The sequence below is a fragment of the Mastomys coucha genome, chromosome X, assembly GCF_008632895.1.
Source record: "Mastomys coucha isolate ucsf_1 chromosome X, UCSF_Mcou_1, whole genome shotgun sequence".
Lineage (NCBI taxonomy): Eukaryota > Metazoa > Chordata > Mammalia > Rodentia > Muridae > Mastomys > Mastomys coucha.
The window spans coordinates 42,266,185-42,275,820 of record NC_045030.1 but is presented as its reverse complement, the minus strand read 5'-3'; the positions used below and the strand labels follow the sequence as shown (position 1 = coordinate 42,275,820).

At 44.4% G+C, this 9,636-nt stretch overlaps 1 protein-coding gene across 1 annotated transcript in view; it reads left to right on the top strand.

Annotated features, from left to right (window-relative positions):
- Akap14 (A-kinase anchoring protein 14) overlaps positions 1–9,636 on the top strand; it is a 19,563-nt gene that overhangs the window by 8,303 nt on the left and 1,624 nt on the right. The window contains exon 5 of the mRNA XM_031372450.1: positions 4,865–5,044. Coding sequence (XP_031228310.1) covers positions 4,865–5,044 — 180 coding nt within the window. The remainder of the gene's footprint in view (positions 1–4,864; positions 5,045–9,636) is intronic.

Sequence of the window (9,636 nt, the reverse complement as noted above, 5' to 3'; positions counted from 1 at the left end):
TGTAAGGCCCAAGGTGATGAGTGCCCTGCTGTTCCCATCGTAGAACTTCTGCCCTCTCACCTTCCTCCCCCAGCCATGGCTACCTCTTTGCTGTCCCTCAGCTGCCAGGCATGCCCCAGCACCAGGGACCTTGGTGTTTGCCCCTCCCTCTACCCTGAGATCTATGTAACCACTTCAATGCTTTACCTCTCTTTAGGTCTTTGTGAAATGCCACATGCTCTTTGAGGCGTTTCCTCACCACATCATCTAGACTTGGAGCCTTCTCCCCTTCATTCCCTCCTCTCTTAGGAGTCTCAGTCAGGAGTGCTATCTAAGACACTGCAGAGTACTCATTTATCCCCTGTCATTCTTCCATCACCAGATCATATGGTCCAGGAGAACACAGCATTCTGGTCAGTTTTGCCGTAGGCTTCTAGCATGGTAGCTCCTCAAGAAGTCCTTGTTGGGCACATGAGTAGGTTTATTATCTCTCTTCTCTCTCCACACTTTCCCCACATTGTATTCTCTCCCTTTCTCCCCCTCTCTCACCTATTTTCTTTTGGGTTTTTGAAACAGGCTGGCCTTGAACTTGCTGTGTAGTTAAGGGTGACTTGAATTCCTATTTCTCTACTCAGCTTCCCATGTGCTAGGATGACAGGCTTGGGCCATTGGTCCAGCTGTCACCATACAGTTGTATTCTTCGAAAGGTCACCTGCCACGGCTAACTGTTTTAGGCATGCACTTTCAGGTGCCTCCTGATTTTGAGTGTCCAATAATATAGAATGAGCTAAGCCATCCATGGCAGAGTAGTGAGTATGTGAAGGTATATATGAAGAAACTACAAAACATATATAATGTATATAAAGAAGGTATATAAAGAAACTACACAACATAAGGAAAATATGCACTCACTGGCGTGGCATAAAAATCCATTACCCATACATTCATAAAAATAAAAATAGCAGAATTGAATGTCTGAAGTTTACCTTCGTTCACATAGAAGATAAAGTACAGCACAAGCAAGCCAAGGGGAAGAAACTGAGAACTATGGGAAGTAGACAACACAGGAGCTCTCTGCCCTTGGCTATCTGTCAAGGCCTGAGGCCCTACTGTCTTCATCTGAAAAGTGAGTGGCATGGTTACATGTTCTCTAGGAACTATTCTTGTAGTACAGAATCTTTTCACAACAAATATGCCCACTGGAAACAAATCTGAGTAATTGAGAACAGGTGAGGAAACCCAGGCACAAAGAGTTGACTGCCAAGTTCTTTACAAGAAATAATGCACTGAGCCACATGGCAGGTGCCTAGAATTCTCATCACTTGAATGGTAGAGGCAGGGAAATTAGGAGTTCAAGGCCACCCTGAGCTACATGACACCCTATTTCAAAAGCAAAATGTATCTGGAAATATATGGCTCAATTGGTAGAGAGCTTGCCACGCATGCACTAAGTCTTAGGTTTACCCCACACTGCATAAACGAGGCATACCTTTATTTCTAGCACTTTGGAGGTGGAGAGTTAGAAATTCAAAGTCATCTTTGACTACACAGCAAGTTGGACTTCACTCTGGGCTATATATAATAAGGCCCTGTCTTTTGTTTGTTTGTTTGTTTTGTTTTTCAAGACAGGGTATCTCTGTGTAGCCCTGGCTGTCCTGGAACTCACTCTGTAGACCAGGCTGGCCTCCAACTCAGAAATCCACCTGCCTCTGCCTCCCAAGTACTGGGATTAAAGGCGTGTGCCACCACCACCCAGCAAGGCCCTGTCTTAAAACAGAAAAAGGGTTGAATGTCCTACAGATGATGGGAGAAGACACAGTCCCCAATCTCAACAACTGAGCACTGTTTGTCTCTTCTAACTGAAATGGCCAATTGGATATGAGTTTGAAATAAGCTGGGGCAAAAAAAGTACACTGCTTTGTTGAATTTAAACATGGGCATGAAGAATTTGGAACCAATTCCTCCTTTGTCCCACTTCTCATCTCTCTGTCACTAGACCATCCAAAGAAGTGCCAGGCTCTTGTGTGGTACACTGTCCTTGCTCATAGTTGCAGACACTCAGGAGACTGAAGCAGGACAGTTGCTTGAGTCCAGGATTTCAAGAGTAAACCAATCAACATAATGAGACCCCATCCCCACCCCAGCGCATCTCAAAAACAAACAAACAAAGCCACTCTACCTCGGATCTATAATGAACAAGTAGATGTTGGGGGACAGTGAGTAGTTCTCGTTTGGTGACAAAAGTATGACACAAAGGTGGAAGCTCTTACCTTATTTGGGCCTCAGATCTAGCAGACTTGGTAGAGTGCTTGTCTTGCACATACAAAGCCTTGAGTTTGTTCTCCAGTAGTGTGTAAGCAAGATGTGTTGGAGCACACCTGTCATACCAACTCTTTGAATGTAGAGGCAGGTACTTTACAAGTTTAAGACATTCTTAGCTATACAGTGAGTTCAAGGCCAGTTTGGGCTACAAGATATCCTGTGCCTTCCCACCCCCCCAGAATGTAATGGGATGGAGAGATGGGTCTGTGATTAAAGCATATACACAAGCAAATGGCCTGAAGTTTGACTACCCAGATTCCACATAAATGCTGGGTAGCCATGCCTACCTGTATGTAAGTCTAGCTTTAGAAGGCAGAGACAGTGAATCTCAAGACTCAGCTGGCCTGGGCAAATGGTGAGATTGAATCCTTGTGAGATCCTGCCTCAAAAATAACATGGAAGAGTGATTGAGGAAGATTCCAGATATTTAATTCAGCCCCCCACCACAACCCAAGCATACATATGTTCCCACAAAAATGCATATACACATGCAACATGCACCACACACATGTACACATGAAGAAAAAAAATCATGTCTGTTTTTTTTTTTTTACTCTGGACTGTGGAAAAATCTTAAATGACACAGTGAGATATTGTCACTTTCTTTGGCTTCAGGGTTGTGCTGGTAGCTTTGAGGCTAGGCTTGAGAAAAGTAACCCTGGCTTCACAATACAGGGTGGTCTGGAGAAGTGGGGTTGAAGACAATGGGGTACAGGCTAGGAGGCTTCTGCCCAGGGTCTGGTGAGCACCAATAAAAGCTACAATGGAGAAGTGGTACCAGGATCAAAGAGGAGTGGGGAGATGTGAGCCACAGTAGGAAAGGTCGCACATGAATGAAGATGAATGCAATATATTTGTATTGGGAAGGACCAAAGGACCGAATGAACAGGATGTGTGCGTAGACTCTATGTGCTGCCTAAGTGGAAGTCAAAGGTTACCTTTTTGCTCTTTCTTAGATCTGTCCAACTTCCACCACTTTTTGATTTGCTTATTTTATTTGATTATTTATTTATTTATTTGTTTAATTTATGAGCGCTCTGCTCATAAATACCTGCCTGCCAGAAGAGGGTATCAGATCCCTTTATAGATAGTTGTGAACCATCATATGGATGCTGGGAATTGAACTCAGGACCTCTGGAAGAACCACTGAGCCATCTTTCCAGCCTCCACCATTTTTTTTTTTTAAACAGGGCTTCTCACTGGTCTCGCTGGTCACCCAGCCACTATCTAAGCTAGATTTTCTGGACAAGGATTTGTCTGTCCCTGCCTCCCCAGCCCTGGGATTACAAAGTACAAGGCACCATGCATTACTTTAAAAGTAAGGGCCTTGGAATTGAACTCAGGTCTTCATGCTTATGCAGAGAGCACATTCCTGACTTCCCTCGATTTTTGAGACTGGCCTGGAATGATATTTGAGAATGACTTCGAACTCCCACTCCCCCTGCCTGCACTCCCCAGGGGTTGAGATTACAGGACTGTTCCACTATACCTGGCTCTGAATGGATGCTGATTCTGTCAATAATATAGTTCATTTTAATTGGCTATTCCCATCTCAAGTACACAAATACGTTTAGACAGCAGAGATACTCCAAAGTCTTCAGTTTAATATCTGCACAATGGCTCTTCCAACCAGGTGTGATGAGACATGCCAGTAATCTCAGCACTTGGGAGGAGAGGTACAACTCTTGAGTTTTGAGGGCAGCCTGCTATATATATAGTGAGACCCTGTCTGAAAAAGTCAAAAAAGACTCCTATTGGGATTCAAACCCAGGCAGGCCTTTACACACACGAGGCAAACACTGTGCTGCTGAGCTGCAGTCCCCCAGACTCCCTTTTGAGGGCATGTGGATAACCCAATTGCCTGACCTACTTCTCTTCTGGGCTTATTTTCCTTCTATACTTTATTATTGTATGAGTATGTGTGGAGAGATATCATGTAGATACCACGGTACACATGTAGGTAGGTCAGAAGGCAATCTCATGGAGTTAGTTCGGATCTCCTTCTACCTTTTACATGGATCCTGGCTATTCGACTCAAGTTGTCGGGTCTGCAATAACAGGTGCTTTCACTGAGAAAGCTCCCTAGAACTTGGCCCCTGTTTCATAAACCGCATATCACAACAAGTGAAGTAAGTCCAATGTTACAAATGCCTGAAACTGGGTCCATTACCTTCTAGTCATCCCTTAGGTCTCCTGGGATAGGGTAAGCAGAACACCTATTCCATCACGAATTATTCTCCAGTTTAGCCACTCACTTGCCTCCCAAGTGAGAATGTGGAGAAGTGTGGTATGTCCGTTCATACCGTGACCCTTGCCCCTCCACCTTCACCCCAGTCCAAAGTGCATCTCAAGCGAGTTTTGCATTGCTGAAGTATTCCATCTCTCCTCTACTGTGGAGGAATAAGAGGAGGTGGGTTCTAGTTTGAATCAAAATAAAAAGTGTCAAGATTTCAGAATTCATAACCCTGTTATGTAGTGCCTTTGTTGAATTGAGCCTGATTTTCTTTCTCGCTAAACTTCCTCTCCCCACCCCACCCCTCTCTCTTTTTTTCCTATGAAACAGACATGGGAGTTTCAAAACCGCTGGGTGTACTATGCTGATTTTATAGAGAAGAAAGACTTAATTCACTCCTTCCACTATATCTACCGGGTGCGCTGGAGTGCCCCCACTGCTGTGAGACCCTTGGCACGAGTCAGTGCCAACGCCTACTTCACCATCAAGTTCAACAAGAGCAAACCTCCGGTAAGCTCTTCTTTTTTGCTTCCTGGTCCCTTTGGTTAAGATTCAGCAATGATGACATTTCCCGTCATGAGCATCATTGATTCCTTCCTCCCTCCCGAGACCCCTAATTGCAAAATTTCAGGTTTTATGAAGACAGGTTCTGATGTTGACCTAGATAGCTAAGGATGGCCCTGAAATCCTGATCCTCTTGTCTCTTGCCTCCCCGGTGCTGAGAGTACAGGTAGGTGTGCACCACCATGCTGGCTCTAACGAATTCAAGCTATTTGTTGGTTGAGGGTTGAACCCAAGGCCTTGCATATGTGAGGCAGTTACTTTGCCATTGAGCTGTTTCTCTAGCACATGAAACTCAATAGATATGTTTCTGCCTTCTTTGTACTGATCCAGCTGTAGCACTTACCATGCCGATTACTCTGTTTTCCACAACACTTTGCGTCTGGCTTCTAGAGCATGCTCTCCCAACTCTCCCGATATGACTTGTGCCTTCCTCACCATTCCTTGACAGCGTGTACTGGTGTGTCTGCCTCACATACTAACATCTTCATGTTGGAATGTCCCCTTCTTTGTAATTACCTTGGTTATTTTATCCAGTCCTATGACTTTAAATAGCACCCCCGCCCCCAGAGCTGGGTAACTAAATGTATGCCCACAGTCCCACTTACTCAGGAAGTTGAAATGGAAGGATCATTAGAATTCACAGACTGGCCGGGGCAGCAGCAAGCTCTACATTACAAAAACAAACAAAACCCCAAGCTGGGCACAGTAGTGCACACTTTGCTGTTAACATTCAGGAGACTGAGTATCCCTTGAACCTAAGAGGTAATGGCAGGATTGGAGTTATGAGCACTTACTGCTCTGGCTGTGTTTGGTTCCCAGTACCCATGTCACATGGCTTATAACTCCCTATAACTCCACCCCCACAGGATCCAAGGCCTCTGGCTTCTGGCTTCCATGGCATTCACAAGGAACACACACACGCGCGCATACACACACACACACACACACACACACACACAATTTAAAAATAAAATCCAGAGCTAGCTCAGTGGTTAAGAGCACTGGCTGGCCGGGCAGTGATGGCACACGCCTTTAATCCCAGCACTTGGGAGGCAGAGGCAGGCGGATTTCTGAGTTCGAGGCCAGCCTAGTCTACAGAGTGAGATCCAGGACAGCCAGGACTACACAGAGAAACCCTCGGCTGCTCTTGCACAGGACCTGGGTTAGATTCTTAACAACCACATAGCAACTCTTTGACTCCAGTCCAAGGGAATCTGACACCCTCTTTGGTTCCAAGCACATGTGCAGTACACAAATATACATGTAGGCAAAACACTTATACACATAAAATAATAAAATAAAAAGAACTTTTTTAAAAGCCCCATTTATAAAAAAGGGTCTATACCCAGCTTAGGTGACATAATGTGCCTAACCCTAACCCAATCAATAAGATACATTAATGTCACTTCAACCTTGTGATTTCCAAATCTCTAGTATATCTCGATATTTGGTGAAATTTTCACTTACCACTCTTTAAAGCTGATTTTGTTTCTGCAGTTCTGGAGGTTGAACTTAGGACATTCTCATGCTAAGCAGATGCTCTACCACTGAGCTATCTCCCCAGTCCAGGAATTCAATGTTAAGAGTGATAGATAGATTGATTGATTGATTCTCCCTCCCACATCCTACCCACTTCAAGCCTTTGTCTGAGTTGATGGCTAAATCCGTGGCATCTTCCTTGACTCTTGTTTGTCTCAAATCCCTCCCATTAGGAAAATATGTACAGGATGTCACCCACCCCCTCAGATTATTTCAATAGTGTAACTGGTCTCTCTACTTCTATTCTTGCTCACATGTAGCAGCCAGCCAGAGCCTTTTTTTTTTTTTTTTTTTTTTTTTTTTTTTTTTTTTTGGTTTTTCGAGACAGGGTTTCTCTGGGTAGCCCTGGCTGTCCTGGAACTCAGAAATCCTCCTGTCTCTCTCTGCCTCCCAAGTGCTGGGATTAAAGGCGTACGCCACCACCACCTGGCTTTATTTAAAAATGTATTTATTTATTATATTTAAGTACACTGTAGCTGTCTACAGACACACCAGAAGAGGGCATCAGATCTCATTATGGATGGTTGTGAGCCATCATGTGCTTGCTGGGATTTGAACTCAGGACCTTAAGAAGAGCAGTTAGTGCTCTTAACTGCTGAGCCTTTTAAAGTGACTTTCCATTACTGTGTTTAAAAGATTTATTTGTATTATTTATGTGTGTGCATGTGTGCATATCGGTGCAGCTGCCATACACAGAGGCAAAAAAAGAAGGTTTCACATCCTCTGGATCTGGAGTTACAGGCAGTTGCAAGCTGCCTGCCATAGGTGCTAGGAACTCAGGTTGTCTGGAGGAACACTCTTAACGGTTGCTCCATATCTCCAGCCTCTGGTCCTTTGTTTAAAATATCCCCAAAGTGGTCTGGAACTTTGAAGAACATGAAAAGTATTTGAGGATCTTGTTAAATGAAGATTCTGATTCAGCAAGTCTGGGTAGGGCTAGAAATGATACGTTCTTTGTGTTGTTCTTGTTGTTCTGGGGTTTTGTTTGTTTGTTTGAGACAGGGTTTCTCTGTGTAGCTCTGGCCATCCTGGAAGTCACTCTGCAGACCAGGCTGCCCTCTAGATATCCGCCTGCCTCTGCCTCCTGAGTGCTGGGATTAAAGGTGTGTGCTACCACTGCCTGGCTGAGACAATACATTCTTAACAAAACCCCTAGGTAATCCTGGCAGCACATACCTCGAGACTTCTATCTAAGTAGCAAGGGACTATGAGCTGTAGCTATTTCTAATATGTATGTGATTCCCTCCATCAGTGAGGGAGGTGAGGTGATGAGACTGGTGAAGTTAAGCAAGGCTCTTGCTCAAAATCCCAAGCACAATTTTGAAGGTGAAAACAGGTGGGGGTATCAAGCAGTGGTGGCGCACGCCTTTAATCCCAGCACTTAGGAGGCAGAAGCAGGCAGATTTCTGAGTTCAAGGCCAACCTGGTCTACAGAGTGAGTTCCAGGCCAGCCAGGGCTACACAGAGAAACTCTTGTCTTGAAATAGATAGATAGATAGATAGTAGATAGATAGATAGGGACCACTGCAATATTATTAGCTACGTTTTCTGCCTTAAAAGTGCACTTGTTGTGAGGCTTAGTTAAGAGCACTTAATGCTCTTGCAGAGGACCTGGGTTCAGTTCTCAGCACCCATATGGTAGTTTATAACTAACTGCTCATAAATCTAGTTTCAGGGAATCTGTCACCCTCTTCTGACCTCTGTGGGCACCAGGCACACACATGATGCATATACATGCAAGCAAAAACATTTCCAAACGTAAAGTGAAAATAAAAATTTAAAGAAAATTTCTACTTATTGCTCTGGCCAAGGACCGCAGCTCGGTTCCCAGGCCCCACACCAAGCAGTTCACAGATACCTGTTAACTCCAGCTTCTCGGGATCCAATTCCTTCTTCTGGCCTCTGCGGCTGCCTACACAAGTGAGCATACACACACGTATCCATACAGAAAATAAAATCTTAAAAAAAACAATAACAAAAACAAAACACTCCAGTGCTCAAGAAACACAAATCTGTAAAAGAACTTCATCCAAGCATTACTGAGTCACGAGCATTCATTACCTTGAGTGCGAGGCCAGCCTGGACTATCGTATTAGGCTCCTATATGAAAAAAAAATATATTATGAGTTGGTCTTATGACACTATTTTGAAGGCTGTGAAGCTTTTAGGAGGTGGGTTCTAGCTGGCGGACGTGTGTAACTGGGAGTGGGCCTTTGAAGGGTGTCTGTGCACCTGTGTGCTTCCTGTCTCCTGTTCGCACACACAAACAAATCTCCTGCCCCCGGCACTCACTCTCCTACCATCATCAGCTGAAAGAACCTAAAACCAGGAGCCAAAAAGAACTCTTTTATTGTTGTCATTGTTTTTAATTTTTGGAGACAAGGTTTCTCCATGTAGCCCTGGCTGTTCTGGAACTTGCTCCGTAAACCAGGGTGGCTTTGAGCTCACAGAGATCCACCTGCATCTGCCTCCTAAGTGCTGGGATTAAAAGGTGGGCCACCACTGACCGGCTCAAAAATAACTTTTCTTCTTTGGAAAAAAATGTGTTTGTTGGAGCTAGGCTTGGTCGCAAACAACTGTAATCCTAGGACTTGGGAGGTGGAGGCAAGAGGGATCTATTCAAGGCCAGCCTTGTACATACTGAGTCCAGCCTGGGCTACATGTGACCCAAAACCCAAACGAATTTAAGTGTAGTAGCACACCTACAATCCCAGCAGTCAGGAGAGAGGTTGTGGTGAGAGATTTACTTGTAACACAGTAAAGCCACTGCTTCAAAAGAAAACATTTCCAACCCCTCCCCTGCCAAAAAAATTAAAAAGGAGACAAAGACTGATTCGTGGTGCTCTTATTGAGGAACCCAGGTCTCTATCAGTTATCTCTGATCTTGTGGGGTAGCTTAAGGTATCGGTGACCTTTCCCTGAATAGGTTTGAAATATTAAAAAACTACCAATTATGAAAGGATATGAATATAAAACGTGAACAGCTGGGCAGTAGTGGT